Below are 26430 nucleotides of genomic sequence, written 5' to 3'. Positions count from 1 at the left end.
CTCATATAATCACCAGGGAATTATATCAACCATTTATCTTGGTATACCCTTTTGGTGATGGATGTAATCATCGACTGACCCCCTCCTGCCTTGATAAAGATTTTTTCCTTTTTTTGTTCTTATATTCACAATGTCACAATTTTAAACTTCTTGCTTTCAATTACAATGTCATACTTCCTACCACAATCGGCTTCCTGCTGATGTCTTATATCAGGCTGTGTATATAGTGCCACGGGCAGTGGCGTTCCTAGGGGGGCGGACACCCGGGGCGGCGCCCCGCCCCCCCCCCCCGATGCAGCGCGGACCTCCCCCCGGCGAAAGAGCCCCCCCCCGGGTGCATGCCGCTGGAGGGGGGGTGCCGCAGCGCGCACCTGCTGCGAGTTTACTAACTTTGCTCGTTCGCTGCAGCTCCCTCTGCCCCGGAACAGGAAGTAACCTGTTCCGGGGCAGAGGGAGCTGCAGCGAACGAGAGAAGTTAGCGAACTCTCGCAGCAGGCGCACGCCGCGGCACCCCCAGCGGCGTGCACCCGGGGCGGACCGCCCCCACCGCCCCCCCCCCCTTGGTACGCCACTAGTCACGGGTATATTTATTCTGCCCAAAGCATCAAACATATAAGAGACTGCACTTACCTGTAAGTCCGGGTACTCGTGTAAACCCGACAGGTGCCTGTTTCGCTTTCCACTGCTTTTTCAAGGGATTAATACACTCAGGACTGGCTTGCAGCTTTCTCTCCGGCTCAAAGAACCATGAGCTGTGGCCCTGTCTAGCTTACCTGTGGCTGACCAAAACCTGGGCATTGTTCTTATGATTAAGTTCTCTGTACTTTTAATTTTAATATTGTTACTATTACTTTATAAATTATCTTTTTGTCTTTATGACTTCTAAATGTGTTACTTTTGCAATGCACGGAATATTGACTGAAAACTCAGCAATGCTATCAACCTGACATTTATGCTTTTCCTCCAGCTTTTTACAGAAACACAGAGCTTTCCAGTCTGTATCTTACCAAATCTAGTCCCAAGTCTTTACATGACATGATGATATACTATTCTCAGACCTTGTATTTGTGTTGGCATTTCCTGACAGATGCTGTGAGGTAAGAACCATTAAGCTGCCAATCTATAATTGAATCTACTTATCAAAGGGTTAATCTCTTCTGTTTGCTGCTGTTTCTTAAAAACAAAAAACAATCACAACCAGGAAAAACTAGAGAAGCATAATTGATAGGAAATAAAGGGGTGGGATAGGAAGAAACCGATCTCTGCTTATCAGTAAGCAGAAATGAATGCCCATAATGTCATCAGCAGGGAAAGGGAATTCATTTATAGGAATGTAGATCTGGCAAGAAACCGTTCACCATTCTAGGCACTAGAAAATACTTTTGTACTTTCTAGCACCGAGAGTGTGCCCAGAGGTAATCGGGCAGGGTTACCGTTGTAGCCCTTGCCACCTCGAAAATAGAAGGCGGTAAGGGCTCTTCCCAGGAAATGACTACGCACCAATGTCATTCCTTAGCGCATGGCTATTTTCTGCCCCTGCACTGGAAAATGCCTTTTACTGGTGGCGGTAAAAGGCAGCCCTGGCACGCGGCAAACTGGCATGCAAATGCCAGCTCAGGGCCCTTTTTACCACCACTTGGTAAAAGGTGCCCATAGTGCCTTGAAACTTGGCGTGCAGTATCTCCCATGTTAAACAGCTGGGACTGTGTGTAGTTAACATGAAGGTTGTTACCTGTGCTGATAAGACAGCAGATAGGGGTCGTTTTACCAAACTGCGGGAAAAGGGGCCCTGCAGTAGCAGCGAGGGCCATTTTTCCCACACGCCAGGACCCTTTTTTAATCGCAGCAGGTAAAAAGCCCCCAGACAAACATGGCCATGCGGTAAGAGAAGAGGTGACGATAAGGGCTCCCGTGGTAACCCAGTGGTAACCAGGCAGTGCATGGCGATGCCCAATTACTACTAGCTTGCCACCACAAAAGCTATTTCCGGTGGTTTTCTTTTCCCCCCCTGAAAAGGCACACACTCAGTGTAGACCTGCCGGCGATAGTCCCAATTTAGCACTCGGTAAGCTTACTGACACTTTGTCAAAGACCTCCATAATGTACTGTAGTTAGCATGCAGTAATAAATTTTGGGGTCCTTTTACTAAGCCATGTAGGTGCCCACGTGCACCCAATGCATGCCAAATCAGAGTTACTGTCCAGTTACCAAGTGGCCCTTGTGGTAATTTCAATTTTGGCACGCGTCCGCTACGTGCGTCTGAAAAATATTTTTTTATTTTCTGATGTGCGTAGACCATTACCGCCCAGTTACCATGTAAGACCTTACCGCTAGGTCAATGGCTTGCGGTAAGGTCTCAGACCCAAAATGGATGCGCGGCAATTTTCATTTTGCCGCACGTCCATTTTCAGCAAAAATTTAAAAAGGCATTTTTTGTAGGTGCGCTAAAAAATAATTCTGCACGCGCCCAAAACATGCGTCTACACTACCGCAGGCCATTTTTCAGCGCACCTTAGTAAAAGGACCCCTGTGTCTATGTTAACTGCATAGCAAAATCCTGCGAATGTGCCTAATAGGTTCACACCAAGGGTAAGAGTATGGGTCATGGATTTGATATACTGCCTTGACTACTGCAACCTACTCCTCACCGGCCTCCCACTTAACCATCTATCCCCCCTTCAATCCATTCAGAACTCTGCAGCGCGTCTTATCTTCCGCCTGGACCGATATACTCACATCACCCCTCTCCTCAAGTCTCTTCACTGGTTCCCGATCAGATACTGCATACAGTTCAAGCTTCTCCTACTAACCTACAAATGCACGTGATCTGCAGTCCCTCAATATCTCTCTACCCTCATCTCCCCTTACACTCCTACCCGTAACCTCCACTCACAGGACAAATCCCTCCTCTCAGTACCCTTCTCCACCACCGCCAACTCCAGGCTCCGCCCTTTCTGCCTCACCTCACCCCATGCTTGGAATAAACTCCCTGAGCCCGTACGCCAAGCCCCCTCCCTGCCCATCTTCAAATCCTTGCTCAAAGCCCACCTCTTCAATGTTGCCTTTGGCACCTAACCATTGTACCTCTATCCAGGAAATCTAGACTGCCCCAATTTGATTGACTGCACTTTTTGTCCTTTAGATTGTAAGCTCCTTTGAGCAGGGGCTGTCCTTCTTTGTTAAAATGTACAATGCTGTGTAACCCAGGCAGCGCTTTATAAATGTTAAGTAGTAGCAGTGGTACAACCAAAGAGGTTTATATTTCTCTTTCCCTAGTGGGCACTGTAATAACTGTCATCCCGGCAGCAAACCTTCAGGGGGTGGTAGGCTCCCTTCAGCAGTCCACAAACAAAGTCCCTCCAGACAACACAGCTTTTAGTTCCCAGCAGTTTATTTCCCCTCCTCCACAAATCTCAGATCAAGGGGGTTAAAGTCCCATTCAGTTTCAAAACAAAGCAACAAGAAAAAAAAACTTCCCTTTAAATCCAAGTTCTCCCCAGTTCAACAGCCTGGGTTTCAGTTTTAAAAGTCTTTCCGCTTGGGTGGTTGCAGAATGGCAGTACACCGCCCACAACACAGCTAATTGACTCCTGTGACCACCCACTGCCTTCAGTCCCTGCAACTCTGCCCCAAAGTACAATTACAGTCCATGTCAACCGGTTCCTACAAAAGGGGCCCTCCAGACTGTCCTTCCTCCAAGCACTCCATTAACTCTGCTTCTCTGCTAGCCTGTTGGTTGGAGACCTCCTCCCCCTCCCAGGTGGAAGGAATCTTGTACTGATTTCTAACCCAGTGGAATTGAGCTTTGTCATCACGGCTCCCCCTTCTGGCCCTCGTCTGCCATAGCAGCTGCTCTTTCCAGTGCTTTTCCCCCTCCCTTCCACGGGGTGTCCCTACCGGGTTTTGGGACCTACCCCCCCCCCAACCCCTTCTATCAGGGCCAGGGTTGCCAGGTGGAAAATTTTTTCCCACCCAATCCAGCCTAAAAACAGCCCAAAACCCGCCCAAACTCAAACCCCGCCCCTGACACCCCCACCCCCGCGTCATCACCCCGCCCCCGCCGTCATCAACCCCGCCCCCGCCGTCATCTGCCCCGCCTCCCCGTCACGACCCCGCCTCTCCCATCATCGGCCCCGCCTCCCCCGTCATCGGCCCCGCCCAGAACGTCACTAACCACGCCCAAAACATCACTAACCCTGCCCCCCACAGCCAAAAAAACCGCCCGAAAAACCGCGGAAAAGAAAAAAAAGAAGCCCAAAAAAACGCGACCCGCCGCGGGCAAAAATTTCCTGCGGCGGGTCGCGGAAAACCGCCCAATTGGGCGGTAAAACCGCCCACCTGGCAACACTGATCAGGGCCTTGTGGGGAATGTAGTCTGGCCCCATACCTCCTCCTGACCTGCTTAGACCCTCCAACCTCCTTACAGCACACAATTTAACTTTTCTTTTGTACATTCCAAGGGTTTTGCAGTTACAGAGTGTAGCCTCTATGTTTCTGTAAGGCTAGTCTAATTAAAAAGTATCTTTCTTTGATTGCTAACAAGACCACCGCATTAAAAGAGGGTGGAATCGCAGAAAGTAAAAGCAGGCTAAATTGCAATCTGAGCTCTCTTGCTCCTGAAATGCATGGAAGAGGGATTTTATTAGGGAAACGACCTGTTTCCTTTTGTACAGGATTGCATACTCAAACAACTGAACTTGAAAAATGAAACATGAAGGTTCCATATTACAAATCAAAACTGTTTAAAATGTTCACACTCCTGAAAGCCAGTCACGTTTCTCACAAGCACAAACTCAAAATGTTTGGTGGTAGAAAAGCTAACAAACTTTATGCACTGTGTTTTATTTTCTAGAGAGGGCAAAAACCAATTCAAGAGAGCATTTGGAGTATCTTCAAAAAACATATTTGAGGATCTCTACAGGTAACGACATTAATTACTGTACTTTTTCTGAGAATATAAACTCTCTAATGTTATAAAAGTTGCCAGAAATGTTGTGCACAATTTAATTGTTGATGCCCCTGTATAAGTCGTTGGTGAGGCCCCACCTGGAGTATTGTGTTCAGTTTTGGAGGCTGTATCTTGTTAAGGATGTAAAAAGAATTGAAGCGGTGCAAAGAAAAGCTACGAGAATGGTAAGGGATTTGCGTTACAAGACGTATGAGGAGAGACTTGCTGAACTAAACATGTATATTCTGGAGGAAAGGAGAAACAGGGGTGATATGATACAGACGTTCAAATATTTGAAAGGTATTAATCCGCAAACGAACCTTTTCTGGAGATGGGAAGGTGGTAGAACGAGAGGACATGAAATGAGATTGAAGGGGGGCAGACTCAAGAAAAATGTCAGGAAGTATTTTTTCACGGAGAGAGTAGTGGATGCTTGGAATGCCCTCCCGCGGGAGGTGGTGGAAATGAAAACGGTAACGGAATTCAAACATGCGTGGGATAAGCATAAAGGAATCCTGTGCCGAAGGAATGGATCTTCAGGAGCTTAGTCAAGATCGGGAGGCGGGGCTGGTGGTTGGGAGGTGGGGATAGTGCTGGGCAGACTTATACGGTCTGTGCCAGGGCCGGTGGTTGGGAGGCAGGGCTGGTGGTTGGGAGGCGGGGATAGTGCTGGGCAGACTTATACGGTCTGTGCCAGAGCCGGTGGTTAGGAGGAGGGGCAGGTGGTTGGGAGGCGGGGATAGTGCTGGGCAGACTTATACGGTCTGTGCCAGAGCCGGTGGTTAGGAGGAGGGGCAGGTGGTTGGGAGGCGGGGATAGTGCTGGGCAGACTTATACGGTCTGTGCCCTGAAGAGCACAGGTACAAATCAAAGTAGGGTATACACAAAAAGCAGCAAATATGAGTTATCTTGTTGGGCAGACTGGATGGACCGTGCAGGTCTTTTTCTGCCATCATCTACTATGTTACTATGTAATTAATGAGCCAATTGGCTTTTAAACAAGCAATCATTCGCATTAAGTAGATTTAATGGGAAGTTAGGTGTGACTCCCGAGCGTAGGCGCTATTCTATAAACTGTACCTAACTTTAAGCACAACTTATATGAACAGTGTGATCTTAGGAAAACTAATGAATCTTATGTTTGAGAGGAACAGGAGATTTAAAGACATTTTCCCTCAGATTCTATATATGGTTCTGAAATTTGTACATAGATTGAAGATACTTGCAAATTAATTCCTGTGCCCAAATGCCAAGATTTGGAGGTACTACGGAGAAGGCTCACTTGCAGGTATCACATCGTGTGATGTCCTTTGGAGAGGGTGTGGTTAGGGAAACTCCTTGGGAAGACCAGAGGCATAGCCAGGTGGGGTGCAAGGGGAGCAGTCGCTCCCCCAAATGGATTTTGAATGAAATGGCGCCTATGTGGATTGGCCCTTCAGCCTTGCACTGGCGCCTGTTTTATAATAGATCTGCTCCCCCTGATGGTAAAACCTCACTACGCTTCTGGGGAAGACTTTAGTGACCTTGAAGGTGTATAGAGGGAGATTCTGTTCTCTGGGCCAATTCCTTTAAGGGCCTTGAAGGTCAAACAGAGAGTTTTAAATTTGGCTCTGTATTGTACTGGTAGCCAGTGAATTATGCAAAAATGGTGTGATGTGGTCACGTCGCTTACAAACTTCTGTTAGTCTTGCTGAAGCATTCTGAATCAGTTGGAGCTGGTGCAAACCCTTTGTAGTCAGACCAGTGTAGAGTGCATTGCAGAATTCCAGTCTTGATGTTATCATGGCATGCACAACTGAGACAAGGCTTGCCTTCTGAATGTAAGGAGACAGGCAGCTTTTGACACTGTTAATCACAGCCTACTCCTTGATACGCTGTCCTCACTTGGATTTCCTGGTCTTCTTCTTATCTCTGCCAGCGTACCTTTAGTGTATACTCTAGTGGATCCTCCTCTACTTCTATCCAGGGGCGTAGCTACTATGGGGCCATGGGGGCCTGGGCCCCCGTAGATTTGGCCTTGGACCCCCCTGCTGCGACCCTCTCAACCCCTCCTTCCCGCCGCCAACCCTCCCCCACCGCCATTGCGTACTTTTGCTGACAGGGGACTCCAACCCCGACAGCCGAAGTTCTCTTTTCGGCTGCGCGGCGTTGCTTGCTGAATGATCTGATCAAGTTTCTGTGCATGCATCTCAAACAGGCTTCAGGATTCTCAAATAGGCTTGGCTGGAACAGGATTCAGGATTCTCAAACAGGCTTGGCTGGAACCAAATTCTGGAACGGGCGTGGCTTGGCTGGAACAGGAGTCTGAAAGGGACTTGGCTTGACAGGGAACAGGATACTGAAAGGGACATGGCTTGACAGAGAGCAGGGACAGAAACTAGCTCAAACACATAGCAGGGGCAGAACCTGGCTGAAACACACAACAGGAACAGAACTTAGCAGAAACAGAGCTCAAGAGCCAGGAAGCAAAGTTAGCAGGCAAAGTATTAAGCAGACTAAGGGAAGACAAACAAACAAACAAACAAACAAACAAACAAAGAAGCAATGTGCTTACCAGCACCCACAGCTGGATAGCAGTGAAGTAATCAGGTATGAGGCTGGCTTCTACAGACTCGGAATAAACAGACAAGAACCACACCCAGGAAACAGAACAGGAAATACAGAAACAGAGCTTGGCTAAACAAAGAGGTTGGCTTAAATGAAGAGCTTAACTTTAGCAAGAGTCAAAAGCAGGGCTAGACTAAAAGCAGGAGCCATGGGTAGAATCAAACAGATACAGACACCAAGGGCAGGGTGTGGCTCTACAGCCAGGCTTTCAGGAAACAAGATTCAAAAGCAAACTCACATAAACAAAAGAAAGCATTGAAACACAAGACTCAGAGAAACACAGCACAGACCTTCAGGAGTAAAACACTCAGGAACAAAGCCAAGCATGGATATGATCTAAACAGGTAACACAAGATTAAGAGACCTCTTGTAGTAAAGCTCCCTGGGTCCTTATAAAGGAGTAGGCTGATGATGTCACAAGTAGGAAATGAAGCAGAAGCAGGGAGACCAAAGCGAGGCTTGGCTTCAGGGACACCAAAGTGAGGCTTGGCTAACAGGAAGAACAACAACAGGAAATGAAGCAGAAGCAGGAAGATCAAAGTGAGGCTTGGCTTACAGGAAGAACAACAATAGGAAAAAAGGCAGACTGGAGAGGTCACAGAGAAACAGTAGGTCTACTATCTATCTATCTACTTATCATTTATATAGCGCTACAAGGCATACGCAGCGCTGGACACCATACACAGAAGACAGTCCCTGTCTGAACATAAGGGCACGGCCACAACCGTGACATCAGGGAAGTTTTGGCAGCTCCGTTGTCTGACCTCTTCAAATGCTTCCTTAGAGGCTGGAGTGGTCCCGGAGGGCTGGAGACTGCAGAAAGGCTGATGTGATACCTAAAGAATAAGTTGGTCCCCTATGTACCTTTGAGGTTTCTAAGGTCCTCTCAGGGAGCATCCTTAACTGTGCCTCATCAAAGGAACTCATGCAATATGACACCCACCAGCAGGCATTCTCAAGACTAGCTCTCACACTCAGAAACACAGGAGAAACACCACAAAACAAAATGACATTAGAAATATATTTGATCTTATTTGGATAAATGTTGACATTTTCCACATCATTTCAAACATCTCTAATATAGTTACCTCAAGGTGCTGAATGTAATGTAACCTTCAACTAGCTTTTGTTTTCGATCACTAGATCAGAGGAAGAGATGATAAAATTCATGCACCTTATGAATTCCGTTTGGACTCTGTGTAGCAGAGATGTCATTAAACTTTTTGATCTTTCACCTTTCACCACTGTATGTGACCTGGGAGGTAAGTAACCTCAAAGCAATCCTCTGTGGAGAAAAGTACTGTGTCAAGTACACAAATGGTATGTGGATATCAAGGGCCCAATATTTGGAAAACGCTGAGCTCCTAAGAAAGCCTCCTAAATGTGTGCCCTATTTTCATCCAAATTTAGGAGCATAACTTTCAGCTGAAAATTCACCTTAGGGGGTTTAACTGGGCTCCTGCCTGGTTAAATCCTGCTGAGCTGTCCAACCGTTGATATTCAGCAGCACTTAATTGGGGTAGTGCCCCTGAATATCTCCGCTCGCTGATTGGCTATTGCCTGACTGGCTAGGTTAGGGGCGGTCCAGGAGTGGAGTTTGGGCTAAGCCACAACTTAGCCAGTTAGCAGCGATATTCGGCCACTAACCTGCTAAGGGGCACTTTACAAAGGTGCGGTAGGGCTACCGCATGGGTAGAGCACACCAAATCGGGGAGCCTGGTGGTAGTTCTGAAGTTGGCGCGCACAGTTTCCTACAGTGGAAAATAATTTTCTATTTTCTACGGGGGGGGGGGGGGGGGGGGGGGGGGACGACGACATTCCTGATGGTAATTGGCAGTGTGGCCACATTGCTGTGTGCTGCCCGATTACCGTGAGGTTAGCGCGTGAGCCCTTACTGCCCACTAAGCAGGTGGCAGTAAGGGCTCAGGCAGTGAATAGCCACGTGCTAATTTTAATATTAGCACATCGTCATTTACTGCCTCATTTTTTTTTTTACTTTTTAATCTTTTATTAACTTTTAAATAAAGACATAACCATTGTAATGTACATCACAAAGTATCACATGTCAAGTCATAAAAAACAGAACAGTGGCAAGTATGGTATAATTACCTGAGCTCAGTGGCGTACCAAGGGGGGGGGGCGGTGGGGGCGGTCCACCCCGGGTGCACGCCGCTGGGGGGGGTGCCGCGGCGCGCACCTGTTGCCCTGTCTCAGTCCGAGTTCGCAATTCGCATGTGTTCACTGCTCCCTCTGAGTCTGCCCCGGAACAGGTTACTTTCCTGTTCCGGGGCAGACTCAGAGGGAGCAGTGAACACATGTGAATTGCGAACTCGGACTGAGACAGGGCAACAGGCGAGCGCTGCGGCACCCCGCCCCAGTGGCGTGCACCCGGGGGGGTGTCATTTCGCTGGGGGGGGGGAAGAGGTGTCATTTCGTCGGGGGGAGGGGGGGGGTCGCACTACACCCGGGGGGGGGGCGCATTGGCGATCCGCCCCGGGTGTCAGCTAGGGTCAGAACGCCACTGCCTGAGCTAAACAAATTCTGATTTTCTCCAGGAAAAAAATTATCTAACAAATCCTGGCAGTCTACTATTATTCGGTAACACATATGAGTCTGCTTAATAGGACAAATTGACAAAGTACTACCACAACAAAAACAACCTTTCTTTAATCTAAGGTTTTCGTAACATATACTAAATTCAAACATCTTTAAATTGATGTGTTATCCAAGGTCTATACCTCGGGTAAACGTAACCCATGAGCACTAGCTCTCCTACCATGATCCAACTGAAAGCAAATTATGCCATTAACCACCTCCGACCCTCCCCCCTCCCTTTCCCCATAATCCTCCACAGAATTTGAGTAGGTATTGTTCTCAAAAAGGGTGGGGGGGGGGGGAGGGATGGGTTTAAAAAGGGAGGGAGGGATGGGTTTTACTGCCCCGTTTTTAAAAAGGCCTTTTTCCTGCCTTGGTAAAAAATGGCCCAGCACGTGCCAATTTCATGCACCAGAACTAGCGCAGGCCACTTTTTACCATGGCTTAGTAAAAAGGCCCCTAAGTAAGCACATACTCCCAAATTCCATAAATGGTGCTTTAAATTGCGTGTGCAAACCTCGACTCATGCCCAATTTGTGCACGCAAACTGATGGCCCCTTGTACCAAGCTGCGGCAAAAGGGGGCCAGTGCTGGTATTGGTGCATGTTTTACACGCGCACCGAGGCCCCCTTTTACAGCAGCTGGAAAAAGGGAAGTCTTGACTTCCTGCAGGAAATGGCCGTGTGGCAAGTAAAGCAATTTCCACATGGCCATTTTTTTTGGGGGGGGGGGAGTCCTTACCGTCACCCATTGCAGCATCTGAGACTTTTTCCTCTGCAAATACTAATTCCCCTAACTGATGTTTAAATAGATCACTTTTTGGATAATTAAGTGGAAACTTTGGTTTAAGCGATCAATTTTCTCTAATAACCGTTATATTGATATGTACATAAATTTAGGCCTGCCATTCGGTTACCTAGATTTATGAGCCTACCCCAGGATTCTATGTAGCGCGACTTAACTTGTGAGTAATCCGGTCGTATTCTGGATTTGCGCATGTAACTTGGTTAAGAAGCCAATCAGCACTAATAATTACAATTATTGACACCAATTGGCTTTACATGCTCAACAGTCTAGGCGTGATGTGCATAAATTCTAAGTTGCATAGTTGAAAAGGGGGCATGGATATAGGTGTGGAATGGGTGGGTTGTGGGCGTTTCTAAAATCTAGATGTGTTGCTATAGAATACACCCGGTCCACGCCTAATTTAAGAGTCAACATTTCCACCAAGTTTCACTTGGTGTAACTGCCCACGGCTAAATTTAGTCACGCGGACAGGCACTTGGTGTATTCTATAAACCATGCAGAAATTTAGGTGCATTCTATAAAGTCCATCTAAATTTAGGCATACTTTATAGAATACACCTGCGTGTAATTTTTTTGGTGCCGATATTTTAGACATGATATATAGAATCTGGTCCCTAGTGGTGAAAATCAGTGCTAAGCTCCTAACTTCTTTTTCCCACCCTAAGTCCACCCCTTGAGTAAACATTTATGTAGTTAGGCCCAGTAAATTTTCAAAGAGTTCAATTTATGAGGATAACTCTCACATTTAGGAGCATAAATTCTTTGAATTTTGGGCCTCATTTGCCTTTAACAACAGAAGAATGATGGGGCGGGAAACTTTTACCTAATAAAACTACAAACACCATTAGTGATATAAAAACCCTTAATGCTGCTGTGTTTTTGCCTTTTGCTTTATACCAGTGGCTCCCGAACCTGGCTGGGAGGCATCCCAGCCAGCCAGGTTTTCAGGATCTCCATAATAAATATTCATGAAAGTGATTTGCATGCAGCGAAGGTAGTGCATGCAGATCTCTCTCATAGTAACATAGAAGATGACGGCAGAAAAAGACCTGCATGGTCCATCCAGTCTGCCCAACAAGATAAACTCACATGTGCTACTTTTTGTGTATACCTGACCTTGATTTGTACCTGTCCTTTTCAGGGCACAGACCGTGTAAGTCTGCCCAGCACTATCCCCGCCTCCCAACCACCAGCCCCGCCTCCCACCACCGGTTCTGGCACAGACTGTATAAGTCTGCCCAGCACTATCCCCGCCTCCCAACCACCAGCCCCGCCTCCCACCACCGGTTCTGGCACAGACCGTATAAGTCTGCCCAGCACTATCCCCGCCTCCAAACCACCAGCCCCGCCTCCCAACCACCGGCTCTGGCACAGACCGTATAAGTCTGCCCAGCACCATCTCCGCCTCCCGCCACCGGCTTTGCCACCCAATCTCTCTCATGAATATTCATTGCGGTTATCCTGAAAGCCTGACTGGCTGGGGTGTCTCCAGGGCCAGGTTTGGGAACCACTGCTTTCTACGCTCATATTTGTTCATGTAGTATTTTGCTTGCTTTCTATACAAGGGTGCTCGGGAGCTCTGGCAAAGGAATGCATTTCCATATACCCAGAATCTATGGTGACAATCTATGACCTGCCTAAAGTTGTGCAAACTGCAAAGAAGCACTTTATATCCACAGATGAGCATCGGATCAGTTTCCAGGAAGGTAGGTTTGGGTCACAGCAACTCATAGATCAGATCATTGATTAATTGATTTAAAAACTGCATCTATCCTGCTGATCTAACATTCTGAGCAATCCCAATAAAGGCAAGCTATCATAAAGCAGTAGACAAAACAGTAAAATAAAAAACAATCAATCAATCAACCAACCAAAAACATGCAGTAAAATAATCAATAATCAGTTAGTAAAATATCAACCAAAAATATACAATAATGTAATCGGGGCCAGATTCAGGGAAGGGTAAAGGCAGTGATGGAGATTATCTGTTTCCTAAGGCATCAGTAAGACATTCAATAACCTTTAGGTTTGTTAAAAAGTCCTTCATAATATCTCTTCAAAAATGACCATTTCCAATGATTTTTCCAATGCAATCCAATTGTGCCCAAAATTCAATTAATATTACATTTTTTTAAAAGGTTCCAAAAATATATTTACTTCTGACATTAATCCTATCAGCCCACTGATTCTACTCTGCTCTGACAATGACACTTCCTCTACACCGATTATACCTTTAACCTTGTCTCCTAATACCCTTATACTCATCCTCCAATCGTTTCTTCTCCATCTTCCTATCCCATCCCCCTCCCAATCTCCTCTCCTTTACCTATCTATCATAGTAACATAGTAGATGATGCTACTTTTTGTGTATACCCTACTTTGATTTGTACCTGTGCTCTTCAGGGCACAGACCATATAAGTCTGCCCAGCACTATTCCCGCCTCCCAACCACCAGCCCCGCCTCCCACCACCGGCTCTGGCACAGACTGTATAAGTCTGCTCAGCACTATCCCCGCCTCCCAACCACCAGTCCCGCCTCCCACCACCGGCCATGACACAGACCATATAAGTCTGCCCAGCACTATCCCCGCCTCCCAACCACCAGTCCCGCCTCCCGATCTCGACTAAGCTCCTGAGGATCCATTCCTTCTGCACAGGATTCCTTTATGCTTATCCCATGCATGTTTGAATTCCGTTACCGTTGATTACCTTCCCATATCCAACCCATATATTCTTCAAACCTTACTATTATGTTATTGTAGTTTGTAATATTCTCCTTCCAGGACTCTGTAATGCTTTTTCTTTACTATGTAAGCCGCATTGAACCTGCTGTATGTGAGAAAGCATGGGGGGGGGGGGGTACAAGTGTAATAAATAAATAAATAAATATACTGCATTATCCCAAACAAGGTCAGGTTCAATGTGGCTAACAATAAACATTCATAAAAAGTACAATACAGTTAGTATTAGCATACATAGTAACAATACAATACACAAACTTCACTACTATTGAATAACAAGAGCAGGGTTCCAAGCAAGCCTGAGAGCTAACAATTACAAGTATGAGTAAGGGATTTAATAAATAAATATGCTTTCAACAGCTTAAGAAATAAGAGGTAATCAGTAACACATCTTAATGGATTAGTCAGAAATGAAACAAACATCTATTTATCTATAGTAATGTAACCAGTATAAAAATATATATATTTTTTAAATTTTACCAAGTTGAGGAGTGTCCTGGAGCTTGGGGGGGGGGGGGGGGCTCTGGGTTCTGGTCCTTTGTTGGGGCACACCCAACGCGGGAGTGATGCTTCTGATGTGACCTGCTGGGTTCTGGCCCACCCCGAAGATAGTGTGAGCTGGCTGGAGTAGGCAGGAAAGTCCCTTGTTGTGCATGTCACATTCTCATGCACATTGGGAAATTGAGTCCTGATGACTCCGGGAATGTCTTGTGGCTTGAGAAATGCTGGACCACCAATTATTGTCAATAAATAAGGTTGGGGAACATATGGGAACCCAGGAAGGGTCTTAAAATAAGTGGCAGCGTTTATTTAAATTAATGCAATCGTGCAGGGGCATATGCATGCGTGAATGGTTCATTTCTAATTAAGCAAGTCCTAGAGTATGCTGGGAAGCGAGGGGGAGCTCAAGGAAGCCTACTTTTGACCCTGATGATCCCCTAGTGGCGCAAAAAAAATCACGCATGTGCAGTGAGGTCACCAGAGACCTGCACTGACACTTGCAAAATAAAATAAATAATTTAATGATTTAAAAAGTGTTTGCGAAGTTAAAAAATTAAGAATTTCAGTGTAGAGAGCTTGCAAATATGAACCATAGTTTCATTTGTGCTCCATTTGTATGCAAAATGCTGCAGTTTTTAATTTGGGATTTGGCTCTGAAGTGAATTATATAGTTAAAAAACAAAAGCAAAGGTTTTAAAGATTATGTTAATATAATGTAGAATAATGGAATGTTAAAGAGTGTCTGAATGTTTGAAAGGAGGGCTCTGATTGGCTGCACTGTTCAGCAGAGTAATGGACACCTTTAAAGAAGGCAGAAGTGCTGTCGTAGATATGAGAGAAATTTAGCGTGAAAAGAATTATAATGAGTGGAAGTTAAAGTGTGTTGTCTGAAAATAAACATAAGTGTCCCGGAGCGTGTGAGAAAGGTATATTAGTTAAAAAATATATTTTGAAGAGAAAATCTGAACTCAGAAAAACAATTAGGGCCCTGTTTACTAAGGTGTGTTAGTGTTTTTAGCGCACGCGCTAACCGTGTAGGCATCTATAGGGCTGTTGTAGGCATGTTCATGGTTAACGCGCTTTAAAAATGTTAACGCGCCTATAACGCTGCTTAGTAAACAGGGCCCTTAATCTCTGTTGTCAGGTTTAATAATTTCTTGATAAACAAGATAAATTTAGGGACAGAAGATATTATTGAAATGATTTTACTCAATTTTGGTTCATTTAAAGGGATCAAGGTCTGATCAGCAGAGCCTTTAAAATTGAGGGGTCCTTTTACTAAGCCAAGTGGGCACCTACACATGTCCAATGTGCGTTAATTTTGAGTTACTGCCCGGCTATCACATGGCCCTTGCGGTAATTTCATTTTTGACGCATGTCCGCTACGCGCACTGGAAAATATTTTTATTCTCTGGTGTGCGGACGCCAAGCCCCCTCCTTACCCATCTTCAAATCATTGCTCAAAGCCCACCTCTTCAATATTGCTTTCGGCACCTAACCTTTATACCTTTGTACCTTTCATGTAATCGTGAATGCCCCAAATTGACTAGCCCTACTTGACTGACTCTACACTTGTCCATTAGATTGTAAGCTCTTTGAGCAGGGATTGTCCTTCTGTGTTAAAATTGTACAGCGCTGCGTAACCCTGGCAGCGCTTTAGAAATGTTAAGTAGTAGTAGTAGTAATAGTAATCGGCATTTTACGTGCGTAGACCATTACTGCTCGGTTACCGCTTGAGACCTTACTGCTAGGGGTATCAGACCCAAAATGGGCATGCGGAAATTTTCATTTTGCCGCACATCCATGTTTGGCAAAAATTTTAAAAAGGCATTTTTTTTTTTACAGGTGCGCTGAAAAATGATTCTGCACATGCCCAAAACACGAGTCTACACTACCGCAGGCCATTTTTCAGCGTGCCTTAGTAAAAAGGGCTCCTAACTCTCTGTTGGAAAGATAGATAATCACTTCTGAGTTAAATATTGATGTGAGAAAAGTTATGCTCTGTGAAAAATGAAAACTCGGAGTATGAACAAACTAAAAACTTGATTAAACCCCTAAGATTTCTTAGGTGAAGAACTGACTTTTAAAAGTCAGAAGATTATTTCTATTAAGGGGTTCTGTGCTAGCGTCCGTTTATTTATTAAAAGTATGAAAGTGTTCTATGTCTGTGAGTGATTTCACTGATGAAACGTTTCAATAGCCTGAATCCAGAAGAAGATGAAGCACTCTCCTGATAGTTAAAGATAGGGAAAGTGAACAAATTAGCATAATAAGGGCACTCAGACAGAACTGTTTTCCTGAAGTAAGGAATTTTGTTTTATTAGTCAGCCATTTCCAGTTCAGGTATCCTGTGACAGGCAGGCACATATCTAGAGACACTCACTGAAGGGAGGAAGAATTCTTTCCTTTTATTTTTATTTAGAGGTAGATTGTGGGGAGAAGACCAAGGCAAAGACAACTAAGACAGATGAAGAACTGAACCCAAGAGAGCTTGAAAAGATAAGTAAACAAGAAGATACAAACATTAAGGACAATGGGACATTGGAAAAGAGAGGGGGATACATTCACAGAACAACACATATACTTACCTGGTTAAAATTTGGGACATCTGTCAAAAGAAAAGAAATAGTTAAAAAATAGAACATTGGTGTAATTTATTTTAAAAAAGGAATTGAAAATTACACTCACCTCATAAAACAAAAAAAGGGGGGAAAAGCAGTTATTTATGTAGTAACTTAATCTTACTTGTTGATTTAACAAATTTAAAATATTTTATACTATATTCACCTGAATGTGTTATGTTCCGCTGTAAGAAAAATTAGAGTTGTATTATCTGGATCCAGTAGGCAGGTTTTAATAAAATTTTAATTGTTTATTGTGTACTTTTAAGATTGCAATGGTTTTTAATGATTTTAACTAGTTCTTATAAAAAAAATAATAAGTGCAAAAAATTTACTGTTTGCACTTTATTAAGAGTTTTTGCTTATTCTTACTTGAGTGAGACAATTTGGAATCTGTAACATAAATTGATTCTCTTAACACCTGTACACTCACTCAAAACTTACTTACACTAGTTTTCATCTGGTAACATCTTTATGGGTGGAGTAATATCTTTTGTAGTACCACCCTCCTGAGATCTGGGCTCATTCTGAGGTAACTTGGCTACACCAGGACTACAATACAGGTAAAAGAGTAAGACTGGGCTCTCCTTTCAGCAGAGGGGGTTACAGTAATACTCACCAGCATCCAATCCATTCAGCCTGACACTCACACAGCAATAGCCCCTTAGTTGACAATCCTAAGTACAAAACATTACAGTAACCTATATGGGATAAAACAAGCATCTGAACCAGCAAAGTAAAAGTAGACTGATCAAAATAAGACCTCACCAATGTAAACTACCTACCCCCCCCCCCCCCCGTTAACTAAGCCACACCAGCCTATTCAAAGTGAATGGGCCGTGTCAGCATTATTGGCTTAGTAAACAGGGGGGTAAGTTTGAAAAAACATTTTTTGCCACAGATGATTAATTTGTGGTTCAAAAACCAAGGATGAGTCAAGAATAATACCTAATACCCTAGATTTGTTTTCCACTGGAAGAGATCATACATCTGCACGGAGCTATGGAATGCAGTACCGAAGGCCATAAAAACAACGCAAGACCTAACCATCTTAACATTATACACGATCTATACAAAACTGAACTCTTATCACATGATTGGCTATCCTCCTTGCTATGAATGATGATCAAGCACTACCACTAGATGTCCAAATGTATGTCAAAATCCAATTATGACACAATTACCTTCATGCAATACCATAATGAATTCTTATCATGTATGTATGCACATAGCATATATATATATATATATATATATATATATACAAGTTCCATGTAATTTGTGTTTCATGTATGTTACCATGTATGTAAGTACCTGTACGCAATACCATTTGTAATTCTGTTAACCGGAAATGGCAACCGCCATTAAGTCAAATGTAAGCCACATTGAGCCTGCAAATTGGTGGGAAAGTGTGGGATACAAATGCTACAAATAATAATAATAATAATAATCATCATCATCATCATACACTATTGTATCTAGAACAACAACATTATAATTGTGGAACCATAGAAGATTCATTTTATTTGTATTTAGTTTTAACATACTACCAATGGCCAGACAGACGGGAGGCAACAGGTCATGTGTGTTTGTCCACGAGAGCCAGCACCCATCCATGCCTGTTGTTCTATGAATATTTATGTATTTATTTATTTATTGCATTTGTATCCCACATTCCCCCACCTATTTGCAGGCTCAATGTGGCTTACATAGATCTGATAACATTGTCATAGCTGGATATCAGATACAGTTAATTATGTGTGGCGATTAGGAAGGGGAGAGGGAAGAAGGAAGAGAATTGTTAAGGTAGTTATAGAGTGGACTTAGTGAAGTTATAGGTTTTCATTGTAGGCCTTGTTGAAGAAGAATGTTTTCAGAGATTTTCGAAACATAGTTGTTTCTTTGATTGCTTTCAGGTCTGTAGGTAATGCATTCCATATCTGCGTGCTCTTGTAAGAGAAGGTAGTGGCGTGAATAAATATCAGCCTTGCAAAAACTGCATAAGCAAGACATTTTTTCGAGGTTAATATTTATGTGTTGAACAACAGGTGCAGAGGGGTGCTGACACTTTTGTTTTGTTTGTACATGCGAGAAGCCCTCACCACAGAACCTTGTATGCATTTATCTGACAGGCTTTCCTTGATTAGCATGTAAGCTCTGCAGGCTTGAAATTAGGAAGTTGTGTCAGAAGGGGCGGAATCATGGGTGTGCTGGTAAATTTTTAACAACGAGCTCTCTGTCTGGGCTAGCCAGCCTTGCAATTTAGTGTGGGGGGGGGGGGGGGGGGGGCAACACATGCCTCTCTCTCCCCTCCTCCCTCATATGGGCATGCTGACCCCAACAGCCAATAAATGGACTGCCAACACCCCCCCCCCCCCCCCCGCTGCTTGTTTCTGGCTCTGAGCAGCAAGCTGGGACTTCTGGCACATGCAGGAGAAGTCCCAGCCTGCAGCTCAGAGCTGGAAACAAGGAGTGGAGAGCAGCAGCAGTCTATTTACTTGACTGGTAGGGCTCAGCATCCCCTCCAGCACTCAGCATCCCCTCCAGCACTCAGCATCCCCGCCAGCAAAGTAAAAGAGAATTCATGAGGAGGCCCGAGCCCACATTTTGGAAGCCAATTGTTAAAGTACTTTTGGAGGGCCTACTCTAACAACTGGCTCCCAAAATTCTTAATAACTTAACAAATGGCTCTCGCAAGCCCGTGAGAGCCTACTCCAGCACACCACTGGGCGGAATGATTCAGAGAGAATTCCCCGTTGGAGGCCGCAAGCAGCCTATTAGTGCTGATGTCACTGGTATTGACCGGGTGAAGACTGGAGGTGATTTTAAAGCATGGGGGTGGGGGTGGGGGGAAGTAAGGAATTGTGGGGCCCTTTTACAAAGCAGCGGTAAGCCCACCATGAGCTTACTGTGCACCAATCCAAAACTACCTCCAGGCTACCACAGGAGCTTGGCAGTAGTTCCCACCCCTAGTGCACACCAATTCCAGTGCTACAAAAATACATCCTATTTTTGTAGTGCCAGAACTTTACCGGCAGTAATCGTGCAGCATCAAGCGCTGCCTAGTTACCGCCAGGTTAGCGCAGGAGCCCTTACCGCCATCTCAATGGACGGCGGTAAGGGTTCCCCTCCGAAATGGCCATTGCGTTAAGTGGTTTACTTACCACATGGCCATTTCTGTTTCCCAAAAATAGACAGCCTTTTACCCACTGAGGTAAAGGGAGGCCTTAGTGCGCATCAAGAACACGAAGTGACGCTAGTGCAGGCCCTCTTTTACCGCAGCTTAATAAAAGGACCCCTGTGAGAGCTTTGTGATGCTGGGAAGGGAAGGGAGAGATGCCGGACCATGCATGGAGGGAGGGAGAAAGAAAAAAAGGAAATGCAAAGGTGGCACCTTTAATAGTAATCGACTGAAAGGGGATGTATTTGCAACACACGCACCTTGAATGGCTATGCCATGAATGCAGACTTTTTATTTTCTTCTTTGATACAGGAGACTTTTTTGAAGATTCAATTCCTGAAGCTGACTTGTACATTTTGGCTAGAATCCTTCACGACTGGACAGAGAAAAAGTGCTTACAGCTTCTAGAAAAAGTTTACAAGGCCTGTAAACCTGGTGTGTGTCTAACACTAGAATGTAGTTCCTGAACCTTCTGCCTCTCAAAAAGTGTAGCAGTGCTCATAGGATGCCTATCTTGGTGCACTGGTTACTTCAGTCTCCAAGTTTTGATATTTGTTTTACGGGCCCTTTTACTAAGCAGCAGTAAGCCCACCGCGGGCTTACTGTGCAGCAATCTGGAACTACCACCAGCCCAACACAGGCGCTAGTGGTAGTTCCACCCCCAGTGCGCGGCATTTCTGGCCCTAGGGATAGGGTTACCATATGTCTGGATTTACCCAGACATGTCCTCTTTTTGAGGACATGTCCGGGCAACCGGGCGGGTGTTTACCAATCTGCCTGTTTGTCCAGAAATCCGGACAAACGGGCAGATTGCTAGCCTCCCCTCCCTTTACTTACTACTGCCCTGGTGGTCTAGTGACCTCTTCCGCCTTCGGGGCAGGAAAGAGCCCCCTCTTTCCTGCCCGGAGCACTGCCCTGCATGCTTCCTTCCTGTTGCTGATCTCGGCGCCGATTCAAAATGGCCGCCGAGAGTTGAAGTGACCTCGCGAGACTTCAACTCTTGGCGGCCATTTTGAATCGGCACCGAGATCAGCAACAGGAAGGAAGCATGCAGGGCAGTGCTCCGGGCAGGAAAGAGGGGGTCTTTCCTGCCCCGAAGAGGTCACTAGACCACCAGGGCAGTAGTAAGGTAGGGGGAGGGCGACGGGGTGTGTGACGGGGGGGGGGGGGGAAATGTGACAGGGGCGGGGTGGGGTGTGAAAGAGGGTGGGGTGTGGTGGGGCAGGACATGTGTCCTCCTTTTTGGGGGACAAAATATGGTAACCCTACTTAGGGAAAATATTTTTTACCGTAGCAGTTACCAATTGTAATCGGAAAGTGCCCGGTTACCACTGTGTTAGCGCAAAAGCCATTACTGCCACCTCATTGGGAGGCCCTTTTACTAAGGCATGTAGGCGCCCATGTGCATACAACGTGCGTCAAATTAGAAGTACCGCCCGGCTACCACATGCTCTGGGAGGTAATTCTCATTTTTACAACGCATCCAATACGAATGTCATAAAATATTTTTTATTTTCTACCGCGTGGTGCTAACTGGCAGTGTATGCGCACTGACGATTACTGCCCGGTTAACGCGCGAGACCTTACCACTAACTTAGCGTGTGGTAGTAAGATCTCAGGCCCAAAATGGATGCGCGCCACTTTTTATTTTACCACACATCCATTTTTGGCCCAAAAAAGCGCAGGCATTTTTTGGCGTGCCTTAGTAAAAGGGCCCCTGGGTGCGGTAAATGCTCTCCCCGCATGGCCATGCGGTAAGTGCAATCTTACTGCACGGCCATTTCTTTTTTTGACCTTTTTACCCACTGTGGTAAAAAGGGCCTCAGCGCATGGCAACAACGGCCGCTGCCACTAGCGCAGGGACCTTTTTACCGCAGCTTAGTAAAAGGGCCTTTAATTTGAATCACATGACTGTAAGGGTAATTGAAAGATGTGTTCTCTTGGAAGTCAAAAAAAGAAGTATTTTATTCTGAGCATTGAAGGAACAGACATCAACCGATAAAGAGTTTAAACAAGTGAAACCTCAACTGCTACAGAAGGTGTACGTAGATGACCATTCATAAATGGCTGTAATCACTGGTTTCAATGAAAGCACCAAAAAAGTAACAGTGAAAAACAACTAGAAAACAGAGAAAAAACACTGTTATAAGTACATAAGTACCGCCATACTGGGAAAAGACCAAGGGTCCATCAAGCCAGGCTTCAAGAACCCGGCAACCCCCCCCCCCCCACCCCACCCCACCCCACCCCTCCCCAAAAAATTAATAATGTTCAATGGACTTTTCCCTCAGGAATCTGTCCAAACCCCCTTTAAATTCCGTAAGGCCAGCTGCTGTCACTACATTCTCCGGCAACGAGTTCCAGAGTCTAACCACACGCTGAGTAAAGAAAAGCTTTCTCCTATTTGTTTTAAATCTACCATATTCTAGCTTCATCTTGTGTCCCCTGGTTTTGTTGTTGTTTGAAAGTGTAAACAAACGCTTCACATCTGTCCGCTCTACTCCGCTCATTATCTTGTAGACTTCTGTCATATCACCCCTCAGCCACCTTTTCTCCAAGCTGAAGAGCCCTAACCTTCTCAGCCTTTCCTCATAGGGAAGTCGTTCCATTCTCTTTATCATTTTCGTCGCTCTTCTCTGCACCTTCTCTAATTCCTTTATATCTTTTTTGAGATGCGGTGACCAGAATTGGACACAATACTCAAGGTGCGGTCGCACCATGGAGTGATACAACGGCATTATAACATCCTCGTTACAAAAAAAAGATGCTATTAAGTTATAGGAACAATACCACAGACTCTTCACTATCAATGTTCATTTCAAGCTGAACAAATACAACTATGGGGTCCTTTTACTAAGGTGCACTGAAAAATGGCTTGTGGGTAGTGTAGGCGTGGGTTTTGGCTGCAAGCCGATAATTTTTCAGCGCACCTGTTGGTCTCTTCCTTCAATCTTCAGAACAAAATACTTTTTTTGATTTTATATTGTTGAATTTTGTTCTTTACTCTCGTGATATTTGTGATATTCTCTTAGAAGTGCAATAATTCACAACTTTAAATTTAGAGTCCATTGCTATCTGAACAAAACATTACACAAAAAAGTTCCAGCTTCTGCTATTCTGACATCACATTTATCCTCTAAACTGATAGAAGCTTTTGGTGCCATTGTTCCCTCTGAGCGGGAGTCCTCCAACTGCATTGTTTCCAGTAGGGGGTGGTGTTTCATTATTGTGTTTTCATTTGCTTGGGACAGGCAGGTTCTTTGAAGTCCTACAGAGTTTGCCTGTCTCTCACTACTGAAAATGTGATAGCGAAACAGCACCCCCCACTGGCAGGACTGTAGGTGGAGAACTTCCACTTAGCTTAGAGGGAACAGTGTTTTGGTGCCTTTAGTCACCACTGGAGAACAGAGGTAGACAGAACATCCTGATCAAAGAACACAAATGAGAGCAGCTTTCCCTGTTGCTTGTTCTGGGCCTTTTAATCCAGATTTTCCAGGAGTTTCTCAATTGTGATATACAGCTCTCTTTTTGGAAACTCATAATTCCTTCTTTTTTTTTCATTTTTATTTTAATTGCACAACTAGGGAATGATCCTATTAAAAAAACGGTGCAAAAGAAAGTGGAGTTATGATTAGCCTGTTGCAAGCTTAAAGACTAACAAGATACTTAGCAGAGATTTTATAAACGTGTAAATTATCAAATCCATATATTTGCAAAATAGTACCTGGCATCGTGTTTTCTAAAGTCTATTTGCATTCTTTTTTCTTAATCCAATTAGGTGGTGCTGTCCTTCTGGTTGAAGTCCTTTTAAATGAAGATAAAAGTGGTCCTCTGTCTTCCCAGCTGTATTCTCTGAACATGTTGGTACAGACAGAAGGGAGAGAACGCACTCCCGCTGAGTATTGCAAGCTCCTTACAGCGGTGGGATTTAAGGAGATTCAAGTTAGGACAACTGGGAAGATCTATGATGTCATATTAGGAAGAAAGTAGATCTCTGACTCATTTACTCTTCTGCTGTGTTCATAACAGGACATATGGGGGTCTTTTTACAAAGGCGCGCTGAAAAATGGCCTGCGGTGGCGTAGACGTGGGTTTTGGGCAAGCGCAGAATCATTTTTCAGCGCACCTACAAAAAAATGCCTTTTTAAAATTTTTGCCGAAAATGGACGTGCGGCAAAATGAAAATGGCCGTGGGCGTCCATTTTGGGCCTGAGACCTTACCGCCAGCCATTGACCTAGCGGTAAAGTCTCATGCGGTAACTGGGCGGTAATGGCTTATGCGCGCCAAATGCCACTTAGCGCATGACCGATACGCGCGGCCGAAAATAAAAATGATTTTCCAGAAGCGCGCCATAAATGAAATTACCACGAGCCAGGCGGTAACTCCGTTTTGGCGCGTGTTGGGCACACGTAGACGCTTAACGCGGCTTAGTAAAGGGGCCCCTATTTTGAGCCAATCAAAATAGCTTACTTTCCAACAACATGACAGGGAGTTCATTGCCTGTGTACAATATTATTGAATTATATCTTTAAATCTGAACATTGAAAATAAGAGGCTAAATAGCTTCTTTATGACTGAAACGAGAGTTGGCAAGCGCTAATTGACTGGAGGCATGTGGTGTTGCTATGAGTCAGTAAATGGAAGTTTCCGGTTATGAATTATACACCAAAAAGGATATGTTATTCAGAATATATTCATGGGGCTATCATATGTTGTTCGACAGTGTTTTAATTGTGCTGCTAGTCACCTCAAGCGGTTTTTGTGGAGGTGGGTGACTAAATGGAACCAAATGAATAAATGCTGTGAAATGAGATGCATCGCAATATATGGCATATGAGTGGCTGGGACTCGGTGGCCAAGGAAAGACGTTGAGAAGGAAGAGTGTGTACTGTGAAAATAGAGATGTATAAAAATTCTAGGGATGTCCTTGCAACATGCTCATCAGCAATGCTAGTATAGGCAAACAAAGGTCTACTGTTTAGCTAGATAGACAAGCATCTTGTGTATCAAGGGATAAATCCAGGGAGTGCTCTAGTGCAGGGGTAGGCAACTCCGGTCCTCGAGAGCTGCAGGCAGGTCAGGTTTTCAGGATATCCACAATGAATATGCAGGAGATAGATTTGCATACCACGGAGGCAGGGCGTGCAAATCTATCTCCTGCATATTCATTGTGGATATCCTGAAAACCTGACCTGCCTGCGGCTCTCGAGGACCGGAGTTGCCTACCTCTGCACTAGGCTACTCCTCCACTGGCAACATTCCATGTGGAGGCAATGCGGCCGCGCAGGCTTCTGTTTCTGTGAGTCTGACGTCCTGCACGTATGTGCAGGACGTCAGACTCACAGAAACAGAAGCCTGCGCGGCCGCGTTGCTGATCTGCAAGGGCAGGCTTCTACATGGAATGTTGCTAGAGGAATAGCAACATTAACATTCCATGTAGAATCTCAAATAGTAGCAACAGAATCTCAATAGTAGCAACATTCCATGTTCCACTGCACTAACCACTAGGCCAGGGGTAGGCAACTCCGGTCCTCGAGAGCCGCAGGCAGGTCAGGTTTTCAGGATGTCCACAATGAATATGCAGGAGATAGATTTGCATACCAAGGAGGCAGTGCTTGCAAATCTATCTCCTGCATATTCATTGTGGATATCCTGAAAACCTGACCTGCCTGCGGCTCTCCAGGACCGGAGTTGCCTACCCCTGCTCTAGTGGATTAGTCAAGTAGGTAGTTGTTTAGAGCCCCTTTCACCAAGCTGCGGCAAAAGAGGGCCGACGCTGGCATCGGTGCGTGCTTTACACGTGCGCCGAGGCCCCCTTTTACCGCAGCTGGTAAAAGGGAAGTCTCGCCTTCCTGCAGGAAATGGCTGTGCGGCAAGTAAAGCACTTGCCGCGCAGCCATTTCGGGGGGGGGGGGGGAGCCTTGCAGTAACTGGGCAGCGCGCGGCACTGCCTGATTACTGCCGGGTACACTCCAGTGCTAAAAAAATAAATACATTTTTGTAGCATCGGAAATGACGGCACGCTAGGGGTGGGCAGTACTTCTTGTATAGCGAATGTAAGCCCGCGTTGGGCTTACCATCGCTTGGTAAAAGGAGCCCTTAGTGTGGCAGGTTCAAACACTGACACACTTTTCTGTAATTTGACATTGTCAATCAGAAGAGAGTCAGTGGCAGCATTCTCCTACTTAGGGAGCTGCAGCCTTCACTTTGAGGCTGGGCCCTGCTGCCATGAATTCTGCCTCATTATCCTTCCTATCCACTCAACTTCTGGCCCGCCCACCAGCCTGCCCGTTTGTCCAGAAATCCGGACAAACGGGCAGATTGGCAAAACCCACCCGGTTGCCCGCACATGTCCTCACAAAGAGGACATGTCCGGGTAAATCCGGACATATGGTAACCCTAGGCGCACCCAGCTGCATGAGATAGAG

General features: G+C 45.3%; 1 protein-coding gene across 2 annotated transcripts; it reads left to right on the top strand.

Moving 5' to 3' along the window:
* The first annotated feature begins 550 nt into the window (after positions 1-550).
* LOC115468123 (acetylserotonin O-methyltransferase-like) lies at positions 551-24076 on the top strand. 2 transcript variants are annotated; one of them, XM_030199648.1, is made up of 7 exons: positions 551-632; positions 968-1097; positions 4853-4921; positions 8699-8817; positions 12523-12663; positions 20314-20436; positions 23780-24076. In XM_030199648.1, the coding sequence occupies exons 2-7, from the start codon at positions 1036-1038 to the stop codon at positions 23989-23991; spliced, it is 726 nt and encodes a 241-aa protein (XP_030055508.1). In that variant the 5' UTR covers positions 551-632; positions 968-1035; the 3' UTR covers positions 23992-24076. The 2 variants fall into 2 exon arrangements, with proteins under 2 accessions (XP_030055508.1, XP_030055509.1); XM_030199649.1 differs by lacking the exons at positions 20314-20436; positions 23780-24076 and adding an exon at positions 16622-16866.
* Positions 24077-26430: the final 2354 nt, after the last annotated feature.

This window comes from Microcaecilia unicolor, chromosome 4 (genome assembly GCF_901765095.1).
Source record: "Microcaecilia unicolor chromosome 4, aMicUni1.1, whole genome shotgun sequence".
Classification (NCBI taxonomy): domain Eukaryota; kingdom Metazoa; phylum Chordata; class Amphibia; order Gymnophiona; family Siphonopidae; genus Microcaecilia; species Microcaecilia unicolor.
This window is presented reverse-complemented; position numbering and strand designations above follow the sequence as displayed.